Source organism: Phyllopteryx taeniolatus, chromosome 5 (assembly GCF_024500385.1).
Source record: "Phyllopteryx taeniolatus isolate TA_2022b chromosome 5, UOR_Ptae_1.2, whole genome shotgun sequence".
Lineage (NCBI taxonomy): Eukaryota > Metazoa > Chordata > Actinopteri > Syngnathiformes > Syngnathidae > Phyllopteryx > Phyllopteryx taeniolatus.
Window position 1 is genome coordinate 23,870,553 of NC_084506.1, and position 24,587 is coordinate 23,895,139.

The 24,587-nt window shown below is 40.1% G+C and overlaps 2 protein-coding genes across 5 annotated transcripts in view; both read left to right on the top strand.

The window, feature by feature from the left end:
- The window catches only part of LOC133478206 (copine-8-like), a 72,839-nt gene extending 52,623 nt beyond the window's left edge, over positions 1 to 20,216 (top strand). For 3 of the 4 annotated variants that reach the window (XM_061773979.1, XM_061773983.1, XM_061773982.1), the window contains 4 exons: positions 251 to 448; positions 18,088 to 18,214; positions 19,996 to 20,043; positions 20,129 to 20,216. In XM_061773979.1, the coding sequence (XP_061629963.1) occupies positions 251 to 448; positions 18,088 to 18,126 (237 nt within the window). In that variant the 3' untranslated portion in view covers positions 18,127 to 18,214; positions 19,996 to 20,043; positions 20,129 to 20,216. Of the gene's footprint in view, positions 1 to 250; positions 10,184 to 18,087; positions 18,215 to 19,995; positions 20,044 to 20,128 lie in introns of those variants that run through there. The other variant, XM_061773981.1, reaches the window with a different exon arrangement.
- Positions 20,199 to 24,341, top strand: LOC133478207 (uncharacterized). Its single transcript, XM_061773984.1, has 2 exons — positions 20,199 to 20,263; positions 21,223 to 24,341. Exon 2 carries the CDS (start codon positions 21,532 to 21,534, stop codon positions 22,252 to 22,254), a length of 723 nt encoding a protein of 240 aa, XP_061629968.1. The 5' UTR covers positions 20,199 to 20,263; positions 21,223 to 21,531; the 3' UTR covers positions 22,255 to 24,341.
- The last annotated feature ends 246 nt before the right edge of the window (positions 24,342 to 24,587 follow it).

Sequence of the window (24,587 nt, forward strand, 5' to 3'; positions counted from 1 at the left end):
GACAGACCTGTAAGGAATTTACACCTCATAGCCTGGTACTATTTCCAATGAGAACAGATCAAATGCTAACAAGCTTACAGTTGTTATGCTAATATGACTGTAACCTGAGGACAAGAGCATAAGACAGACCTATAACAAATATGCAGTACATCATGCCTAGTAGTCTTATGCTATTTCAATTGACCACTGATCAAATGCTAACATACAGTACTATCAGTTTGTTCATTTATTTCTTCTCCGTGTCTTTCAGTTTGTTCCGTTCCGTGACTACATTGACCGCAGGGGCAATCACATCCTCAGCATGGCCCGGCTGGCTAAGGAAGTGCTAGCGGAAATTCCCGACCAGTTCCTGTCTTACATGAGGACGCGGGGGATCAAACCTGGTCCGCTCCCGCCACCTTACACGCCATGCCCCCCGCCGGCTCTACACCCTCTCCTCACCAGAAGGGTAAGCCGGATCTAAGCTTCTGAGGCGTCGTCGTCTTCTTCTTCTTCTTCTTCTTCTACTTCCAAATCTTCACTGGAAGCTTTTGAGCTGGTGACCGATCGCTGTTTTCAGAGCGGCGTGCAGGTGGAGGCTTCGGGAACTGACAGTGGGAATGGTCACTGTTTTAGGGGCGTGAGCTCAGACACATGAAAGGAACGGACTGTATTTCGGATCCCACTTTTGTCACCAAATTGTCTCTCCATATATAAATGTTTACAAGTTGAGGCCTGAAAAAGGAGGAAACTACCAATCAATGTGAGGATGCAGTATTGGAGTGTGTGACATTTTCATCTTTACTAGGTTATTAAATGCAGCATGTGCTAGTTAAAGAGAAGCATGCACTGTCGTCCTGCACTCAGGGCTTTGTCCTGCCCCACCGACTTGAACCAGCCTTACGTTTTGGCAGCGTTCTTCCACATGGCTTTTTGGAACTGTAGTTAGAAAATAATCCACACCCTTCACTTCAAAACAGGACTAAAGCGTGTCCTCTATAATTTTTTTTCTCCCGTCTTTTGTCTTCCTACCTCTCAGTGTGTTGCCAAAGCATGTTAACCTGTCTGTTTTTTTCAATCCTCAAAAAACATGAGGAAGTGAAGCCAGTAGGGAATGACAGCTAAAGTTCGAGTAGCATTTAGACATTTTCCTTTCTTGAGAAAAAAACAGGACTTAAGTATCAGGTGGTGCTGAAAAGTTTGCAGCTAGTCCAGCTGATGATAACTGACAGTACCCATTGTAACTGGTGATACCTGTCGGAACAGACGATATCCGTCATAAATGATAACTATTTCAGCTGACGATACCCATCATAACTGCCGATAACCATCGTAAGTGATGATACCTACAATAACTGGAGACAACCATCTTAATTGACAATACCCATCGTAAATCATGATACCCATCGTAACTGGCGATAACCATTATAATTGATGGTACCCATCGAAAATGACATTAATTTTATAATTTCACAATACCCGTCATAACTGGCAATAACCTTCGTAAACGATAATAAACATTATCTTTGGTGATAAACATTGTACAAGTACATAACCATACCTATTGTAACCGGTGATGCTTGTCATAACTGTTGATATTATCTTAACTGGCAACAGCTGTTGTAACCTGTGATATGGTTGGCAATATTCATCGTAACTGCCGATATCCATTGTTAATGGCGATACCCATCGTAACTGATGGTACGCATCATCGTTGATGATACCTATCATATTTGTTGATATCCGTCGTAACTGGCAATGACCAGCATCATTGGCAATACCTATCGTAACGGTTGATACCAAACGTAACTAGCAATTTTCCGTCATAACTGATGATAAATTTCCAATTGACGATAACTGTCATAATCGATGATAACCATCATAAATGGCAACACGTCTTACGTGACAATGCTGATCGCAATTAACGATACCTGTCATAAAGCTTAACACCCATGCTAAGTCGTTATAACCTTTGTAACTGACAATGCCCATGATAACTGACAATATTCATTGTAACTGATGATACCCATCTTATTTGATGATATCCATCTTAACTGATACCGTTCATAAATGATGAGGAACGTTATAGTTGCTGATAACCGTCGTAACTGACGGAACCCAACGTTACTAACAATACCCTGCATGACTGACAATACCTGCTATAATTGGCGACACTGATCGTAACTGATGATTGCTGTCGTAACTCATGATAACTGTATTGTTGTTTACGGTGGGTATGGTCTGTTACAATTGGTATCATGTGGGAGCAAATGTTGTTTTTCCATTACGACAGGTATCGCCTGTTACAATGAATTCCAACACGTTCGGCAGGTATAGTCATTTACCAAGTGTATCACTTATGAGAATACAAATGTTGTCGTTTTCGTATATAGAGAAAACTCCAAAAGCTTTTGTGTCTTTTCATTTTACCATGACAAATATAAATATGACAAAAAGTTCTGATACATTTCCACACCATTAACAATAATAATAATGACATCCATGAATGAATTATTACATTACTGGTTTATTTATTTATCTTTCTGCCCTTCAGCTGACAACTTTTCAGAACCACTTCCAATATCAAAGGGATCTCACCCCCGCTAAAGTTCAGAATAAAGAGTCCCACCCCAAACTGCACTGACACTTTGAGCATGACCCTCTTTTTTCTTCTTTTTCATCTTGTTTTTTCATTTGTTTTAGCGTGAAGTCAAGCACAAACAAGCAACAGCTCACTTCCTATTCACTGTATGATAAAATTCTAGGCCCAGTTATTAAGGTTTACAAACATTTTCTAAAGTCAGGCTGCAAAATCCACATCAAACACATGCTTGTAAAATGTTTTCTTATACATATATATACAGTATATATTTATACACTGTACAAATATCTGCCTTTTTTGGTGTACGGGCTCATGATATTTATCTTATTATTACGTGTAATGCTGCTTCTTTATGTATCATATTTTGTACCGAGGCCTGTAATCATATTTAAATTATGACTAACAGGCCTTATCCGTGTTTCTATGTTGTGTTATTCATATTTAAATGATGAACGACAGGCCTGTATTTTTTATAACTATGTATTGTGATCACTAACACTCAGTGATCACGTTTTTGCCCCCAAAACTTTGTTTAGTGTAATTATTTATTGTAATGTATGTTTGCTGGGGGGCAATGAAGCGGGGTCCCGCAGAGTGGGTTGACAGACTTTTTATACTCTTTATTATTATTATTTTTACATGTATTTTGTCTTATTTTTTCCACACGTGAGTGAAAAATGTAGCATCAACTGATGAAAGCAAACAAACAGACAGGGAATGGCTTGAGAATAACAGTGCACTGGACACTTAATTAGGTACACCCTCCAATAAAATCCAGTGCCCAAAAAAAAAAAAGAAAAGAAAAATTCTGACATAGTAAAACAATGCTATTCTTTTAAATATTTTTATTATTGTAGTTGGTTTAGCAAACAGTTCATGAAGATGCTGCTTTGATATTTTTGTTTCCTCCACCATAGGGGATAATGGAACTGACAGGCATATTTTAAATCAGTTTAACATTCAATCTAAAAATAAGTTTTAACCCTGGTTCTGCACCAAAACAAAATTTGAAGACCATGGGAGAAACCTGGATCAAAATTTTTGTAATAAATATTTCATAGCAACATAATGTAACCAAGATAAACTGCAAGGAATGGTCTGATGTTCATCTGGGTTCCCACTTCAGTCACCATTTTAGGGCCATAGAAGAAATCAGGATTAAAATATAATAAATGGATGAATAAATATTCCGCGGCACAGTGAGCGGGTGGTTAGCACATTTGCCTCACAGTTCTGAGGACCCGGGTTCAAATCTGGCCTCGCCTCGTTGCATGTTGTCCCTCTGCCTTTGTGGGTTTTCTCCGGGTACTCCGGTTTCCTCCCAAAACCCAGAAATATGCATGGTAGGTTGATTAAAGACTCTACATTGCCCGTAGGTGTGAATGATTGTTTTTTTATATGTGCCCTGCGATTGGCTGGCTACCCCGCCTCTTGCCCAAAGTTAACTGGGATAGGCTCCAGCACGCCCGCGAACCTAATGAGTATAAGCGGTACGGAAAATGGATGGATGGATAAATATTCCATAGCTAAATAACGTACGCTTCCCCTATTAGTTGAGAGCCCATATCTATCACCAAAATTGTGTCTCCATTTTAAAGCTTTATTGAATGATTTTTTAATAGCTAACATGCTGCCAGATGTTTTTGTGCTAGTGTTTGTTAGCTGGTTAGCAGGATGATACAAAACAACATTTTGTGACCATGGGAGAAGCCAGGATCCAAATATTGGTAATAAATATTATATAGTTACAAAAGTTCATCAAGATTAACTTCATTGAAAGGCCTGGTGTTGATCTGGGATCCCACTTCTGTCACCAAAAAATATGGGCCCATGGGAGAAGCTAGGATCAAAGTATTTTTAATTGTTTAAAAGCAGGCAGCACGGTGGGCGACTGGTTGGAGCGCCTGCCTCACAGTTCTGAGGACCGGGGTTCAATCCCTGGCCCCGCCTGTGTGGAGTTCGCATGTTCTCCCCGTGCCTGCGTGGGTTTTCTCCGGGCACTCCTGTTTCCTCCCACATCCCAAAAACATGCATTGTAGGTTGATTGAAGACTCTAAATTGCCCGTAGGTGTGAATGGTTGTTTGCTTATGTGTGGCCTGCAGTTCAGGGTGTACCCCGCCTCCTGCCCGATCATAGCTGGCACTCCCGCGACCCTTGTGAGGATAAGCAGCTCAGAAAATGGATGGATGGATGGTTGTTTAAACGCAACATAAGGTAACCAAGATAACTACAAGAAACAACTTGGTGTACATATGGGATCCCACTTCTGTTACCAAACATTTGGTGACCGTGAGAAAAGCCAGGATAAAAGTATTAATAAACCCTCACCAAAAAATTATTTTATTGCAAGGAACAGCCTCTCTGCGCCCTTAATTGCCCCACAGGGCTTTTTTTTAAAAAAAATTTTTTTTTTACATTGGATTTCATCTGATTGTGTGCCTAATGCTGTGTCCAGTGGGTGTATAGTTCATCTACCATACAGTATAATGAGTATATATAGTGTGCAGCTAGCAGAGCGTGTTTCACGAGGCATAAGGGCCTTTCATTTCATTTATTCATGACGACAACTTCGATGTCACCCACTTTCTCTCCGTCTCGCGTATGTGCATCAAGCGCATGTATGAAACATGCATGACGCTTGTGTAACCAGGCTGACTTTTGATTGTGCTCTCAGAGGAACCGTGCTTTCATGTCGCTCGCAATTAATTGCGCCATCAGTGACCTTTTTTAAAAAATCCACGATGACATTTGGAGTCATTAAGGCAGGTTTCAGGAAATAGCAAGACTTCACAAAGATGTCTGCTAACGATGCACCACATGGACGCATTGGTGATGACCCGTTACGCTTCTCAGCAGGCTAATTAGTTAATTAGCAAATGCTAACAAGCGCAGCTAATACATACTTAGACAGAGGTAGCTTTTTTAGTATTCAAGAAAAAAATATTAATTCATTCATTCTGAATGAATGAAAGAAAAAAATAGCGGAAGATGGATAATGCTGTGGATAATAGCTTGTTTTCCAGGGTTGGGCTATACAATTGCTCACTTCTAAAGTCGTGGTAAAAGGCTTTTTCTGTTCCTTCATGACCCGATACTGTTGCACGGTGCTGTATAACATTTTGTTGGGTTGCTTTAGGGAATTTTTTTTTCTCTTAAATTGGTCTAGGACCTCTTAGTTCCTTGTCAATGTTTTCACTTCCCATCATGGTCCAATACAATGCATGGAGCTGTATTTTCGAGATGGTTTAGATCATTTATATCTATGTTGGTTTGGTTTAGAGGCGGCACGGTGGATGACTGGTTAGAGCGTCAGCCTCACAGTTCTGAGGACCGGGGTTCAATCTCTGGCCCCGTCTGTGTGGAGTTTGCATGTTCTCCCCGTGCATGCGTGGGTTTTCTCCGGGCACTCCGGTTTCCTCCCACATCCCAAAAACATGCATGAATTGGAGACTACATTGCCCGTAGGTGTGAATGGTTGTTTGTTTGTATGTGCCCTGCGATTGGCTGGCAACCAGTTCAGGGTGTACCCCGCCTCCTGCCCAATGACAGCTGGGATAGGCTCCAGCATGCCCGCGACCCGAGTGAGGAGAAGCGGCTCAGAAAATGGATGGATGGTTTGGTTTAGATCATTTATTTTGCGTTTTTTTTGGTTTCCATCCTGTATTTCTCTTTTGGGTTGGTCTCGAACCGCCTTGTTCCTTGTAGTATTTTTCATTTCTGCCATGACCCAATACTATAAGGCTTGTTTATCATTTATTTTGATATTTAGTTGGTTTTGACTGCTTATTTTTCTGTGGGGTTGATCTAAAACCTCAAAGTCTCTTGTCAGTGTTTTCATTATTTTAAGTTTCCATCATGACCCAATACTGTTAAGCTGGTATTGATCATTTATTTTTCTGTTGGATTAGTTTAGACTGCTTGTTTTTCCTGTTTTTTATTTATTCATTTATTTTTACACAGCTTGTTTCTCTGTTGGGTTGGTCTTGAACCTTTTAGTATTGTTTTCAGTATTTTCAGTTTCCATCATGAGCCATTCTTGTTGGGTTAGCTTAGATAATTTTTTTGTTCGGTTGGTTTAGACCACTTGTTATTTATGTTGGGCTAGTCTAGAACCTCTTAGTTACTAGTCCATGTTTTCGGCGTTTTCAGTTTCCATCATGACTCAATACAATTAGTTTGATTTACAACCCCAATTCCAATGAAGTTGGGACGTTGTGTTAAACATAAATAAAAACAGAATACAACGATTTGCAAATCATGTTCGACCTATATTTAATTGAAGAATCTACAAAGACAAGATATTTAGTGTTCAAACTGATAAACTTTATTGTTTTTAGCAAATAATCATTAACTTGGAATTTTATGACCGTAGATGAAGAAATCCCTAAATTCCTTGCCATTGTACGTTGAGGAACATTGTCCTTAAACTGTTTGACTATTTTCTCACGCACTTGTTCACAAAGAGGTGAACCTCGCCCCATCTTTGCTTGTGAATGACTGAGCAATTCAGGGAAGCTCCTTTTATACCCAATCATGGCACCCACCTGTTCCCAATTAGCCTGTTCACCTGTGGGATGTTCCAAACAGGTGTGTGATGAGCATTTCTCAACTTTCTCAGTCTTTTTGGCCACCTGTCGCAGCTTTTTTGGAACGTGTTAATGATTATTTGCTAAAAACAATAGTTTATCACTTGGAACATTAAATATCGTCTTTGTAGTGTATTCAATTAAATATAGGTTGAACATGATTTGCAAATCATTGTATTCTGTTTTTATTTATGTTTAACACAACGTCCCAACTTCATTGGAATTGGGGTTGTAGATTTTCTGATGGGGTCGTCTAATATAGAACTTCTTAGTTAGTTAGTTAGTTTCATTTTCCAGTTTCATGATGCAATACAGCTGGGTTGGCTTTGATCAATTATTTTACTGTTGAATTGGTTTAGACTGCTTGGTTTTCCTGTTGGGTAGGTCTAGAACAGGGGTTACAAACATGATGCCCACATGTACTAGGTAGCCCCCAATGACCAAATGAGTAGCCGACAAGTATAAGCGGTATAGAAAATCTATGGATGAATGGATATAATTAACAGTAATTTGAAATTTGAAATTTGTGTCATTTCATAAGTGTGTATCAAACTAAAGAAGCTCTCAGTTTCAAAAAGGTTGGTTCAAGAACCTCATTTTACATCAATACATTTCTCAAAATCAAGCATGTCCAATGCATAGCTGGTAACTGTCAACAGATAGACTGTAAAGCATGTATGGGTGTTCAAATAGTGACGTCAGTGCAGGCAGGGTGAGTCATTTTTATTATTATCTTTTAAAATCGATTTCCAGGAAGTCAGAAGCAAACAACACATGCATTGCAGTGTGTTTTGGTGGTGACAATCGGCGCTCCAGATATATAAATCACTAGAGGTTCTATTTGTATTGGACAATCCGTTCTTTGGTCTGCTTTCAAGTGCCCTCAGGAAGAGAGAATGAATAGTGTTCGCATGACGACGGAGGAGTTGAAGTATGGGGGCTTTGGATGTCTTCCGCCGGTTTGGTCGCATGATGCCGCTAAGTGTGAAATCACTGTTCCTCTGAGGCCGTGTAGGAGTAACAATGGAGAGCATTGACGGACAACGAGGCAAGAAAAGCTTTGGTCGCCGCCTCCATCCATCGCTTCATTCGCATTAGTCCGCCAGGCAATGTGACCTTCTCGAAGTTTTTTTTAAATGTCTCTTATGATATAAACACGGTTATTACACGGAATGCTTATGCTGAATATCCTCTCTTATCCAAGCATGCATTGAGTTTGGATGTGTACGTTCTTTTCTAACAAGTATATTTGCAAAGAGTAATTGGAATTTTTTTTCTACTGTTTTGCCTTAAAAATCTTATTGCCTGATTTTGGAATTGTGTGGCTTTATCGGCTAATGACTTTTGTTCAGTTTTTCTTTTGTTATACAAGTTCACTCCTCTGTGAGACTCAGCCTAGGGCTTGTGAACCATGTTTCCGCCAAGCAGTATAGTTCAGTTCGAAACAACGGAATAATCCCTGGACATTAATTAAAAAAATAATTATTATTATTATTTCCCAATTTCACTCATCTCAACTTCTAGAGCACTTTCAAAGCTACCGTGTTCATGTTTAAAGTGCTGCACTTTAAACATAAAACCCAATAATTAAGAGTGTTTTCATCGCTCTACAACTTTATGTTCCAAAATTACTTGAAATGGAACCATCCCTAGACCCTCAAATGCTCCCAAAGCCCAGTTTTGGTACTTCCCAATGTCGGAAGGATGGTAGTGCTGGAAAGCTCAACCAAAAATTGTCTTGGAAGAATTCGGTTTCAAAGCTGTATGACATTCTATTTAAAGGTTATGTCAAGTTTGGGTTTTCGAGGTTTTAGAGGCAAGGCAAAACTTGAAAAACCCAAGTGCAGGGAAGCACAGAAGCAAGGCAGGAGTGCAGGAATCTCCAAAAAGGTATTGTAAGTTCAAAAACCCAAAAGACCAACAAGGATCACGGAGCAAATGCTAAATTAACATTGCCAAAATCTTAATTCAAAGTAACAAAGAAACCAAAATACTGACCACTAAGAAACATGACGGGATAAAGAAACATGGGCTATGACAACTGACGACAAATGACAATGCAGCAACACAGACTGAAAGAAAGCAAGGAACTAAATACAAACAAATTGACGAGACAACGAGGAACACCTGGAAAAGAGACAAGTGGCTGGAGGGAGCTGATTGGTTGCCACAAGGTAGAGGGCTGACGAGAACAGGTGGAGACAATAACCAAATGAGTAGACGAGACATGAAAATGTTACACAGGAAAACTTGACAAACGCATGTCTGATCAGAACCAAGTCAACAAAAGCACAGACCCCTACTAACTAAACCTAACCATAACCCACGTTACTTCGAATGAAACAATCAAACACATCAAATGGATTTGGCACTTCCCAACATCATAGTCTGGAGTTGCTACCATTGGAAAAACTCAACCATAAACAACCCCTGGACTTAAAAAAAAAAAAAAAAGAAAATCCCTGTTTTGGCACTTCACGCCATTGTAAAAGGACGGGGTCGGTACAGTTGGAAAGTTGAACCATAAAATGTTGTGGGAAGAACTTGTTTTCAACTCTGTACGACTTTCCATTCCAAAAATGACTTCAAACAATTCAATCACGTTCAATCAAGTCCCCAAACCCGATTTGTTGTACTTTGCATAAGTAGTAGTAGGGTGGGGTTGGTACCGGTGGAAAGAAAGCTCAACCGATAAACTATCTGGGAAAAACTTGTTGTCCTGATCCCATCAAAAACTGAGGTCAGCTCAGACCACAGATCCGCTCCAGAATGAACCAGTCGGTCTTCCTTAACTCCAAGTAAACAAGACTTTACTTTCTTTCTGGCTGTTGAGGGCATTTGCATGACGCTTGTGTAACACAAGAACACCCATGATGAGAACGTGCCATATGTTTGCCATGTCACAAACCAGCAATGGTTTTACTCTTCTTGTACTGTATACGGAAGCCACTATAAAATTGGTTTAAAATGATATTGATATGATATTTCTGTAAGAACTTTCAATAAATATTACTATTAAAAAAACTTGTGTATTGTCTCATTTGTCACTTCAAGAATCAATAAATGCATCTATTAAACTGTAAGTGAATTGCAGATAACAGATAATAAGAACAATTTGTATTTTTTTATTTGTAATAAATATTTGTATATTTTATATTTTTTATATATATATATATATTGTACAAAATTGTACAAAAAATAAGTTAGACACTGTTTTATAGTTTGTTTTTCATGTATTTAATATATTTATATTTTAAATAATTACAGTAGAAATGTTTATTCCTTGTTTTTCTATTTGGATATAATTTGTATAGTGTTGAATATTTTAAATATGTTTTTATAGTTTTTTAAAAATATCTTTTAATGTTTTTATACTATACTGTATTTAGTTTTTGCTTGTTAATAATATGCCACTAATGAGCTTCAACCTTAGAATCATAACAGCACCGGGCTGAACCAAAACGTCATTTGTTAAAGCAGGTGGACAAACAAAGACAAACCTTGGGGCCTTGGTGGAGGTCTGTGCGCTCTACAGAGACAATCTCACACACCCCCGCCCCAATCAGATAGCTCCAGAATTTCTAACAGAAGATAAATGCAATGAATTGACTTATTTTAGTGAAGAAAAAAAACAATCCATTGGGTTAAATATCAGCAGAAATCAACAAAATGATAACACCTGAAGCCACCCGGGAACAACTATTACCATGTCAGAATTTGATACAGTTCCAAAACACTGTAGAGAAAACGGTTCAACAGCTGAAACCATCAACGAGCTGTCTTTACTTAATACCGTCTGACTTTTTCCAAACTATTGCAAAGTCTGTGCTAGCTGATTTGCAGCAGATAATCAATTGCTCACTTCACTCAGGCGAGTTTCCTAAAGCCCTTGATGTAGCCACCATTAAGCCTCTTCTAAAAAAATAGAACGCTGGATGCTTCCATCTTAGCAAGCTATAGACCCATCTCAAAGCTCCCTTTCATAGCCAAGATTGTTGAGAAAGTTATTTGTAATCAACTCAGCATTTTTTTTTTTTTTAAGTTAAATGGACTTTTTGACTAATTTCAATCAGGTTTCCAAACTTCTCACAGTACAGAATCAGCTCTTATCAAAGTCCCAAATGATATAAGGTTGAATACTGACTCGGGAAAGGTGTCAATTCGAGTCTTATTGGATCTCAGTGTGGCTTTTGATACGGTAGATCTTAATATACTACTGAACAGGTTGGAAACGCAGGTAGGAGTAAATGGAACAGTGCTTAGTGTTTCAGGTTCTACCTGGAGGAAAGGAGTTATTTTGGAACCATTGGAATCTCATCGAATGGCAATGACCTATGGGGTCCCTCAAGGGTCAGTTCTTGGACCCCTCCTGTTCAGCCTGTATATGCTACCCTTGGGTCAAAACCTTCATAACCTTAATGTTTACTATCATAGCTATGCAGATGACACACAGTTACAGAATATCTAGTCGTGTCTCCAGATGGCTACAGTTCAATTGAAGTGTTGTGTCACTCTCTAAACAGATAAATAACTGGATAACATTTTCTTCAATTAAACAAGAAAACTGAGATTATTGTTTTTGGCAAAAAAGAAAAGAGGATTGCTGTTACTAAATACCTGGAGTCACTGTCTTTCAAAAGCAAAGATCAAGTTCGAAACCTTGGTGTACTGATAGATTCCGACCTGACTTCAGTAGTCATATCAAATCACTTACTAAAACTGCCTTCTACCAGTTGAAGAAAATATCCAGTGAAGGCTTGCATGTGCCAAACAGACCAGGAGAGGCTGATCCATGCTTTTATGTCAAGTAGACTTGACTACTGTGATGGTCTTCTGACCGGACACCCCCAAAAGAACAATTACCAGCTACAGCTCCCAAGTGTGAATGTTTTTAAGTCCAGGTTAAAAACATTTCTTTTTTTCTCATGCTTTAAGAGCATTTCCACTTCTAAATGATATTTCTTGCACTGTTCGCTGTTTTAATTATATTTTCATTTTCCTCTTTGTTTTAAATGTTTATAAGCAGTTTTTTTCATTGTTTTTAAATGATTTTAATCATGTAAAGCACATTGAGTTACCTTGTGTATGAAATCCACTGTATAAATAAATTTGCTTTGCTTTACTTTGCTACAAAATGACATTCTAGTTGTATGTATTTTTTAGCTTTGTTAAAAAAAACAATATCTGGATGCTCAACGCGCAGCTCCACATGCCGAGTGCGTGGGCTGCTTTGCTAATAAGTGACAGGGTGCTAATTACAACCTTTTTCAAATTTATTTTAGCTTTTCTCTTTTTAAAGCTCCGTCCAACATTTGATGAGCTTGTGTGTGTGGTTATCAGCGTATGACTTTTTAACTCCCTGTTCAGCCCTTATTATTATTTTATTATAATACTTGCCTCCTACTGGTAGCCAAGTATAGAGGCTTTAATTGGCACTCACACATGCACACACAGAAAACACGTGGCAGGTTAATGTTTTCAAGGAAATGCAGTTTGGATCAAAGTTTCGTTGACAATAGTAGGAAAGGAGAAAAAGAACAAACAAGCTTTCACGTAAAGCAAGTACAGTTAGCCCTCGCTTTCATGTTAGGGACTACTACCCACTGTGAATACCAAAGATTTGTGAATAATAGATGGTCAGAAATCCCACTATGCCTCACAGGCCGGCTCAGGTTGTACAGTCAATAGCGCCCTTTATCACGTGTTCCATAATATACAGTTGTTTGTTGCATACCATTTGTTAGGAATAGTGTATGTTTTAGCCATCTCCTTTAACTATTAGTTTTGTTGCATGTACAGTGAGTGAATGTTGTGTCTAATTAGTCACATTTGTCACTGCTGTGAGCTATTGGGGATTGTCTGCTATTGCCTTTTCTGAAGTAAACCTCTACTTCAGCAAAACAGTCTGCACTAAGTATCTCAAATAATGTAGCTTCAGACTATGCACTTATATTTAGATGATTGGTTCATGTTGATGTCTTTATGTAACCTCTGTGAAGTGTACAGTATAACCAAGTAATGTGTGCACTCAAGCTAATGCACTTTGGTACTCTGGTTAAGTGATTTTACTGCCACTCGGCAGCTGCTGAATGTAACTAATAAAGTAACTTGTAATATATCTTAGTTAAGCAGTGAAGTAACTAAATTACTTTGAAAATCCAGTAATCAATAGAGTAAGTAAGTCAGTTTTTCAAGGTAAGTGTGGCAACACTGCTTCCGAGTGCCGCAACTTAAAGAGTACCGAGTTGTCATTCGGTCAGTTTTGTGTTGCTCGAAAAAAAAACTGCCAAATGAGTGAGCTTTTTTTGGGTGAAAAGAAGCAGATGATGTCCATTCTATTTATTGCCCCTCCCAGTTAAAGTTTACTGAAAAACTAAACATCAAGAGAATTTCACACTGTGTATTTAACCAAACCACATAACTTTCCCTTACGAAAGTCCGCTGGCTTGATGCTATGGGGTAAAAATAAAAACATTTTTAGCTCAGTACGGGTACCCACCGGTAAAGATACACGACATTGAAGATCAATTATAAATTCAAGAGAAAACAAATTCTGTGATCCATTCTCTGTACCGCTTATCTATCTCTATTATCGCAGATGTGCTGGAACCTATCCCAGCTGACTTTGGGCAAGAGCAATCACAGGGCACATACAGACAAACAACCATTCACACTGACATTCAAACCTATGGACAATTTCGAGTCTTCAATTAAACTGCCATGCCTGTTTTTGGTTATGTGGGAGGAAACCGGAGTACCCGGAGAAAACCCACACTGGCACGGTCGTCCACCGTGACACCCTTAAACGGTCATTATTCTATGTAAATATTGACTTTTTCCATGATTTTAATTGCTACAATGTTTTCAACATTTATGTTAGCGTAAATAGCTATGAAAAGGGTAGGTTTAGGCACCGTTGGGGTTAGGGCAGTGGTGTGCGGTGAGGTTCATGACTGGTGAGGCGCTGACATTGGCGTCAGATTTACAAATGTATGAGCCGAACAGTGGCGTATTTGCCATTCAAATTGCAGCCTGACATTAAAAGACTGGTAGACCTTTATGTTGTGACCTAATGTTTGAAGCAGATCTTTAATCTCCGGCATTGGTCATCATAATGAATTCGATCCCATTCCAATTGGTAGTTTAGTTTTGAAAAGATTTTAAGGTTGGATGCCCTCTTTGCCTTTCATTTGGAGGGGAAATTTTATGATGCAGCTGCCGCTTCATTTTCCTCACACCCGCACCAACAAATTTGTATCCACTTCCTGATTCAAGTCTGCAGTTGTGAAGTAAGACGATAGAATATTCTAAAGCGTGAGCCGGGCAAGGGGAGCAATCGAAACAATCAAGGTAGAGCAAGCGTTTGGATGTTTTTATGTATGTGAATTAAGACTAAAACCGTAGTAACGATATCAAGATTAAGGTTCGGTTTGGTTTGGGGTTAGGGTTGAGGTAAGGGTTGGTGTTAAGGTTACAGTAGGGAAAGGTTTTGTTTAAGAAGAACTTATTGATCTCATCTTTACAACTTTAGATGAAATTGAGGGAGGAAAGTAACATCTGACATCCCAGATTGCTCTTTTATTCATTAACTTTTTGAGGTTGTGTCGCCCAGGGAATCACACATTGTGTCTTCCTCTTCACTCACTCTTTGGCGCTCCAAAGCAATAAAGCCCACTTGAACAAGCTCAGCATGAATCTCACATCACTCCACCACTTTTACACAGGCCGCTTTTTATTTCCCGTGAGCCAAGAATATGCATGCATGCTGGATTGGTCGTTAATAAGCAATAGTGTGTGCAGTTTTTGATGCGATTCCAGAGAGCCAGGCCTTAGAGGGCGGCAAGTGTCTCTTTGACTCAGGGAGCAAAAGATGTCCTGGCGAGTACAAGGCACACTCTGAACCGAAAGCAACATCCCTTGCTATTAATAGAAGCGGAGGGGGTGTTCTCTTTGGCTAAAAATAACCCGTCCTTTCCTTTTCGTGCCCAGGCTTCTATTTTTAGCCTCTCCGGGCCTTCCTAAGCTGTCTTTTTTTTTTTTTTTTTTTTTGGGGAATGTTACATAACAAGGCGTTGATTCTTAAGGCGAGTGATGCAGACTTTGAGAATGGAACATTACATCACTATCTGACACACACGAGACAAGCCGTGTTAGTGTTAAGAGACGTATTATATTAAGAGACAAGTAATCACATTTAAAACATGGCCTGCTATTAGAGTTATCAAATTATCATTCATTTTACCATTCTCACCTGTCTTACAAATTATTAAGCAGTTAACCGCTGCTAATATTAAAACTGTACTCATGATTAAAACTTGAAAACATTAATGACTATGTTAGGGTTGGAATTGGGGTTGGGACAATAGGTACGTACCCCTGTGCATCACATGCACGAGCGCAAGTCCATTTTGTGCATTTTGTAGGTGAATAACAGGCTGTTTTGGGTGTTTTGGTACAAGAAATGGTTACGTGATTTAGTTGTTGACAGAAAACTAATATTATCAAACATTTATTGAGCGGCAATATACATGTGCTCCCCCCCTTTGCTGACGCCGACTCTGGCCAGGCAAAGGCGCTTCATTCGACGAATGTGCTCCACGTTTGGGACATGAGGGAGCCAATCAGAACATGATGGATCAGGGGAGTACGTACCTTTCCAATCATCCGGGTTAAACTGCGGGCCAAAACGTAATGTCGTTGTCAGGGTTAGGTAAGGGTTGGGGGTAGGGTTAGGGTAAGGTTTTGGTTTGAGGTTTGGGTTTAAGGTTGGCGGAGGTTTGGCGTATGTTAGATTTGGAGTTGATCTTAAGGTTAAACTTTTCTTGATTAAACACTTTTGCTTGGTGAATTCTGCCTAGCAACAAGTGACAGCTCAGATGGCAGGGCCTGTCCTCATGTGCGCATATGTACGCCCCCATCAGGCCTGCACCGTGTTGCCCAGGCCGTGGAGGCGAGCGAGCATCTTATGTATAATCGTCGTGTGTAGACGTCTGAAGTCATAATAATAATAAAATCCATGTGAATGGAGAGTGCTGTCAACGAAGCACTATCTTTATTAAATATGATTATGGCTTATTTTAGCTTCGTGTGCCCAATTCAATTTCAAACAAAGTAGTAGGATGAAAAGTCATGTTAAAAAAAGTCCTTTGAGAACAACGGTATGGCATGTGCCCCAGGAGTCAGCAATAATTTATATTATCTTATATTTTTGCATAGTTTCCCCTCTTTAATGTTTATGATCATCAAACAGACAAATATAACCCAAATGAACTTATAATGCTGTTTTTAATATGGTGATTTGATTTATTAAGAAATAAAAACTAGTCAGTTACCTGGCCCTTTGTGAAAAAGTAGTGGTCCCCTAAACTTAATAACTGGTTGGGCCATCCTCAGCAGCATCAACTGAAATTTACCGTTTTCTATAACTGGCAATGAGTCTTTCACATCTCTTTGGAGGTATTTTGGCCCACTCTTCCTTCCACAATTGTTTGAATTCAGCAAAAATGAAGGGGTTTTCGAGCATGAACAGCCTTTTTAAGGTCATGCCACTACATTTCAATCAGATTCAAGTCTGGACTTTGATTATGCAACTCCAAAACTTTCATTTTGTTGTTTTAAGCCATTCAGGAGGTGACTTGCTGGTGTTGTTTTTGATCATTGCCCTGCTGCAGAACCCAAGTGCACTTCAGCTTGAGGTCACAAACTGATGGCTCAATGTTCTCCTTCAGGATTTTCTGTTAAAGAGCAGAAATCATGATTCCGTCAGTCACAGCAGGTCCTGAAGGTAACTTCTTTCCCTTAATAAATGAATTTACCATTTATAAAAAATAATTTTAAGTTCATAGTTATAGTTGTCTGATATATACATTTGTTTGATGATCTCAAACATTTAAAGTGGGGAAACGATTCCTCTCCTCCTGGAGAGCAATAACATGTTAGCTAGGGAAATTGGAAATTTAGGCCAACTTTATTCATGACAAAAAATGTCATCCATAATTTAACATTGAGTATAAATCTATCCACCATCCAGTATAATACTAATAAATAATAATAATAATTAAATAGCGGTGCACTGCCATCTACTGACATAAAGGCAAAAATGCAGTTACAGCAAGGCAAGTGGTGCTGACGGTAATGACGCGTCAATTAAAAAAAAAAAAAAAAAAGATAAGACACACCGACTTCAAGATGTAATGAGATCCAATAGAACAATTCTGCCTTTACAAAGATAATAATGCTTACTTTTCACTCAGACCAAAATTGGCTCCCAGCCCCCCATGAAGACCTCACAGAAGAACAAAAGAGGACAATACATATTAGATATGTATTCCATTTTTGCCAGTAATGCGGAGAGCAAATATTATTCCTATGTGTAATGTCTGGTGCAATTTTTGTTATGAAAAAAACATGTATTAAAATGTATTAGTTTTTTTCTGGGGGAGAGGGGCTATGACGGATTAATTGCATTTCCATTCATTTTAATGGGGAAAGATGATTTGCAAGTGTTTTGCGATACGAACACGGAACCTGGTCATGGAACGACTTAATCTTGTATCTTAAGGCATCATTATACATTTATGTCATGAAATATCACAAAGAAGAGTGATTTCCAACCAGAGTGCTGTGGCACACTAGTGTGCCATGAGAAAATATAAATAAATGTATCTGCATTTGTCTATCGGTGCCAACTACGTATAGTGACAGGCAGAACAATTAAATGCTCTTTCATTAGATGGCAGAAGGTACAATAAACCACCTGTTTCCATTCATACAACAGAATAAGTCCAAGATTTCACACCGGATAGGTCAATTTTGTGAGTAAATCAAGAAAAAGCACGTTTTGAACAACCCTTTTGTCTGGCAGAATCAAAAGCTGTGTGTATGGGAACGTTCCACCTGTTTCACCTGCTTGTATTCAGGTGGCCAACGGTGCAGTGCATTGTTTCGTTAAACGGTGAAGATGACGATGAGAGGCCTTTGGGTGCTGCTGCTGCTGATGCTGCTGCTGGTGAGGCCCAAGGCCAAAGCTGAGCGCGTCTTCACCAGGTATGCCTTCATGTGCATGAGCACATTTGCATTCTTTAAATATTTCTTTTCTTTGTGCGGTGATTTTGATTCCTCCGTGACCTTTAAGAGACTCTGCGGGATCTCTGATGATGAACCCTGCTGCTTTCAATGATTTATTAATCACTGTATAATGATGAACCCTGCAATCAGCATTTGTGACTGAAAAAGGGGTTGACAATGAGCCAAAAATATATAATGGAAAGTTATTTTAAGGGGCAAGGGAAACATGGCATAATAAGGCCATAAAAGCTCCAATACAACAGATGTAGACAGCCAAAATGTGAAATCGGTAGTGAATTTACTCCTAAATTGTGATGTATTAGACTACTGTATATATTGATAATGCGGCACGGTGGCCGAGTGGTTATAGCGTCAGCCTTACAGTTCTGAGGATCGGGATTCATTCCCTGGCCCCGCCTGTGTGGAGTTTGCATGTTTTGCCCGTGCCTGCGTGGGTTTTCTCCGGGCACTCCGGTTTCCTCCCACATCCCAAAAAACATGCATTAATTGGAGACTCTAAATTGGCCGTAGGTGTGCCTGTGAGTGCGAATGGTTGTTTGTTTGTATGTGCCCTGCGATTGGCTGGCAACCAGTTCAGGGTGTACCCCGCCTCCTGCCCGATGATAGCTGGGATAGGCTCCAGCACGCCCGCGACCCTAGTGAGGAGAAGCGGCTCAGAAAATTGATGGATGGATTGATATATTTATAGTTACTGCCATTTGACCAAAACAACAGCAGGATTCGATCCTATGACATTTTACTTTAATTCATTGAAACCAAAACATCATGTTACTTTATCATATATTGTTATTATATATTTCTTAATAATATAATTTATTTTGTAAATGTTATTTTTATCAATTTATATCTTTATGGTTTTATTTTATATTCTATTACATCAAATATTATCTTTATATTTGCATGTATTATTATTGATATTATGCTATTTACTGTAAATGAAACATTTACATTTTTATCAATATTATTGTGATACTTTTATAATAAATATATTATTAATATTATGTATTTACATACGTAATACATCCATAATATGGGTTTACATACAAAATACATATTAATAATAAAGCTATTTAAAAAGCTAGTATCTTATATTATTTAAAATATTTTTATTTATTTCATCATTATTGATATGTATTTTGATCAATTGTATTAATAATAATAATATTATTATTCCCTGGAAATGCGCTTAATCATATATTTTGATTACTCCATGAAATACTATTATTATATTAGTATAATAATATTATTTCTATTATGAATAAGTAATCATTATAAGTAGTAATTATTATTAATAATGCATCGCTGGGTTTGGATTGACACAATCAGAAAAACATTTATTTTACATTTTTCTTAGTTTCTCATGCACACATAATGCAGAGGATGGCTATTTATGATGATACAAATCAGATAACTGGGTGTACAGCTCTTGTATTAGATGTCCTTCCGTGGTACAAGTGTACCTAATTAAGTGTCCAGCTCACGTAACTATTTACAGGAGAAAATAACTTCAATGATAGTCAGGTTGTATCAAGTGCCTCCCTCAGTTGCCATCTGTTCAGGGGGAGAAGATCATTACATAAAAACCTATTTCACAGAGCCTGGACTGTAATTAGTGATAAACAACCATTGTAATATTCAACACGCTTCGTATCGTCATATGGCTTTTGACGCACGTTGCAAAAATATGAACAAGAAGATGAATCTCCTGCAGCGATCAAGTCATCCAGGTCAATGTGCAGTTACAGGAACAGATCCAACTCCTGCGGGCACCGGAGGAGGAACAGGAGGTGTGCCAACCAGACACACACACCACCACCACAACCACAAAGAGTGCTATTAAATTGTACTTGACTCCGCTCTCGACCACGCCAGCTGGACTTCTGGCTCCATCCGGTGTCCGCCGAGCGTCCCGTGGACATTCGAGTACCTCGCTCCAGTCAGAGCGCCATCAGGGAGTACCTGGACGCCCATGGCATTCCCTTCACCGTCATGATTGACAACCTCCAGGTGGGTCAGCCTCCCCAAATTCACCCATCAAGAAACACCTCAAGTACTGTATGCCAGTACTGCCAGTTTTTCAGTCTTTCTTCCAATAGTGTTTTATAGTTAATACAGAGCTGTGATTCAAATTCATTTTTTCATAATCCTAATAGTGTTCTTTTCAGGTGTGTGTCTTTGTCATTGACCAATGGTGCAGTTATGCTTGAGCCCAATGAACTCTACCGAGCAACAAGTGGTCAGAAAAACATAACCCAACCAGGAAATCTTTTAAATTTGTTTTCTAATCCAGAATAGTGTTCTTTTCCGCATGTGTTCCTTTACGTGTTCTTGTCATTTGCCCAGTTATTACTGAGCCCCATGAACTCTTACAGCAACAAGTGGCCAAGGAAATATGTAACCCAACAAGGAATATTTTAAGAAGGTTTCTTCAAATTCTAATAGTGTTTTCAGGCTACTTTTCTTCGTGTATGTTACTCAATGACCAAAAAACTAAACATACCCTTCCTAGCCAGGAAAATGAATCACGTTTTTATGAAGTGGTTAAAATGTTTTAAAATAAACACACATAAATGCCTCACATCTCGTATACTGTGACTCATGATCTTTTCTTGTGTTGTTTTTGGAGTGCTTTCCTTTATCTGTGTTTGTCATTGGTCATTTATTTAGCCCGATTAACTTAGTAACAAGTGACCGTACAATTGTGACCTAACCAGGAAAATTAATCACGTTTCTATCCGCTATATGGACAATGGGCTATTTCCAAGGAATTCTGCCTAGTACCAAGTGGCTAACAAAATCTATGACTTGACCAGGATAATTAAGCAAATATTTTAGAAAGTGGGTGAAGAAACAGATTTTTCCATTATTTTTATTCGAGAAAAGCATGACAAAAACAAAAAACTAAACAAAAAAATGAAACACATTCAATTGAATTATTAAATACAAAATTCCCCTGTCACATTTAGGAGCTTCTGGAGATGGAGGAGAACCGGACGAAGCAGTGGAGCAGTAGGAGCTTCAACTTTGGGGTCTATCATCATCTGGAGACAGTAGGCTATCAAAATCCATCCATTCATTTTCTTTACCACTAATCCTCACAAGGGTCACGGGCTGCTGGAGCCTATCCCAGCTATCTTCGGGCAGGAGGTGGGGTACACGCTGAATCGGTCGCCAGCCAATCGCAGGGCACATAGAAACAACCAACCATTCGCACTTATATTCACACCTACTGGCAATTTAGAGTCTTCAATCAAACTACCACGCATGTTTTTGGGATGTGGGAGGAAACCAGAGTCCCCAAACGTATTGTGGGAGTCTGCTGGGAACGTCTGGCAGAATGCCCTGTCAGAAAGAGATTCAACTCCCACCTCCGGCAGAACTTCACCCACGTCCCGGGGGACATTGAGTCCGAGGAGACCATGTTCCGCGCCTCCATTGCTGAGGCGGCCGACTGGAGCTGTGGCCGTAAGGTGGTCGGTGCCTGTCATGGCAGCAATCCCGTAACCCGTTGGTGGACACCAGCAGTGAGGGATGCCGTCAAACTGAAGAAGGATTCCTGTCGAGCCTTTTTGGCCTGTGGGACTCCTGAGGCAGCTGATGGGTACCGGCTGGCCAAGTGGAATGCAGCTTTGGTGGTCGCTAAGGCAAATACTCAGGCATGGGAAGAGTTCGGTGAGGCCATGGAGAATGACTTCCGGACGGCTTTGACAAAATTCTGGTCCACCATCTGGCGTCCCAGGAGGGGGAAGCAGTGCACCATCAACACTGTATATCGTGGGGATGGGGCGCTGCTGACCTCGACTCGGGACGTTGTGAGTCGGTGGGGAGAATACTTTGAAGATCTCCTCAATTCCACCGACACGCCTTCCCATGACGAAGCAGAGTCTGGGGTCTCTGAGACGGGTTGTCCTATTGCTGGGGTTGAGGTCACCGAGGTGGTTAAAAAGCTCCTCGTGGTAAGGCCCCGGGGGTGGATGAGATTCGCACGGAGTTCCTAAAGGCTCTGGATGTTCTGGGGCTGTCCTGGTTGACATGCCTCTGCAACATTGCGTGGGCATCGGGGACAGTGCCTCTAGATTGGCAGACTGGGGTGGTGGTCCCCCTTTTTAAGAAGGTGGACCGGAGGGTGTGTTCCAACTACCAGGGGATTACACTCCTCACCCTCCCTGGTAAGGTCTCTTCAGGGGTGCTGGAGACGAGGGTCCGTCGGGGAGTCAAATCTCAGATTCAGGAGGATCAGTGTGGCTTTCATCCTGCCCGTGAAACAGTGGACCAGCTCTTCATCCTCGGCAGGGTCCTCGAGGGTGCATGGGAGTTAGCCCAACCAGTCTACACGTGTTTTGTTGACTTGGAGAAGCCGTTCGACTGTGTCCCTCAGGGAGTCCTGTGGGGGGTGCTTCGGGAGTATGTATTATTATTATTATTATTAAGTTTTCTCTTGTATTTGATGTCATTAGATTGTGCAGGTGTACCTAATGTATTGATTGTTGACAATGGTCTCACAGATCTACAGCTGAATGGACACATTTGTGCTCAGTACCCTAAACTGGTAACAAACGGGCTGATTGGGGAGTCCTATGAGAACAGGCCCATGTACTGTATGTGCTAGAGTTAGGATGTTATTTTAGTATTTTTAGCAAAATTTTATAATTTTATTTTGTGGTGCTCATTGTGTGGACTGTAAAGTTTTGCACGGGACTCGACACGGGACTCAACTCCAGAGAATGGGTGGTTACTGGTGTGTGGACGGCCAACAAGGTAAAATGTGAGGTGTGACTGTTATAAGGCTGAACACTATATGATCACGACCTGGGGTCCTCCAATCTAGCGGGAACAAGCCTAACAGCCAGTTGGCTGTCTACCGCTGTCGGCTATTTGCTGGCAGCAAGACTGAAATATGATAAAACCTACAGGTTGCTTCCCCAGGACTACTGTGAAACAATGTGAAATGCATGCGAGGCATAAAAGCATGTGCAAATGTGTTCTAAAGAAAGCCAGAAGTCAAGCCAAGAATCTTCTGATCTGGAATCAGATACGTTATCCATTATGCCACAAGCCCCAGAAAAGACAAGTTATTCTCTCTCTTTAGCCTAAGCCACTGAGGAGGAATATCAGTCAACTGCAAAAAAGAAAAAAAGAAAATCCATGGTGTGTTTTGTCCATCCATCCATCCATTTTCTGAGCCGCTTCTCCTCACTAGGGTCGCGGTCGCTGGAGCCTATTCCAGCTATCGGGCAGGAGGCGGGGTACACCCTGAACTGGTTGCCAGCCAATCGCAGAGCACATACAAACAAACAACCATTCGCACTCACATTCACACCTACGGGCAATTAACCTATCATGCATGTTTTTGGGATGTGGGAGGAAACCGGAGTGCCCGGAGAAATGGTGTGTTTTGTACCCAAGCAAAAGCAAAAGCATGCTTCAGCTAGCCAAAAGTCAAACCTAGAATCTTCTGATCTGTAGTCAGACACCTTATCCATTGCGCCACTTGCCCCACACAAATGTGTGATCCTCTCCCTTTAAGCCACTGTGTAGGAATGACACTGCAGTGATTTAAAAAAAAACACAAAAAAAACACACGGTTTGTTTTGTACCTGCCGTGACCTGTATTCGAAACAGAGTTGCTGTAGCCACAATGCAGAGTACTAACCACTAAAACGATCCCAGACTGGTCTGCTCCACTCTCACTGGATCAATCACCTGTTTACCGCTCTCGGCTATTTGCTGGCACTTCCAGGTTACTTCGCCAGGACAATGTTAAATGCATGCCAGGGATAAAACCATACATGAGTGTGTGTTGAAACTAATATCTTTCAGAAATTTTGCATACCATTTTGGTGGAAATGCTGTTTTCAAGCAGAGAACTTCATCTCCACAAAATTGAGTGCACCTCTTCATCAGGAAGACCTTGAAGAAAACATTTTTGATGGGTCAAAGTGACAGGTTGTCAATCACACGCAATTTACGTGCACCCATAGGCTTGATTTGCAGACTGTTTATGTACTGTACCTTGCTAGGTGCTGCTGTTTTGGTTAGAAACAAGAGTTGAAATGCTGCAGATTGATTTTACCTGATCACTCTGCTTCTTTGTAGGATTCCATGGGCAGAGCTGCAGTGCAGAAACTAGCATCACTTTATGGCACCCGGTACAAGGTTGGAAGCGTCTGTAGAATCATCTGTAAGTATTGTCCCTTGGCTTTAATCGTGTCTTTGAAATCCTAACTCAGAGTTCAAACCCAGCTTTGAAACCCTAACCCTGCCTTGAAACCCTAATTTGAAAGCCTAACCCTAATTTAAAACCCTAATGTTGTCATAAAACCCTAATTTG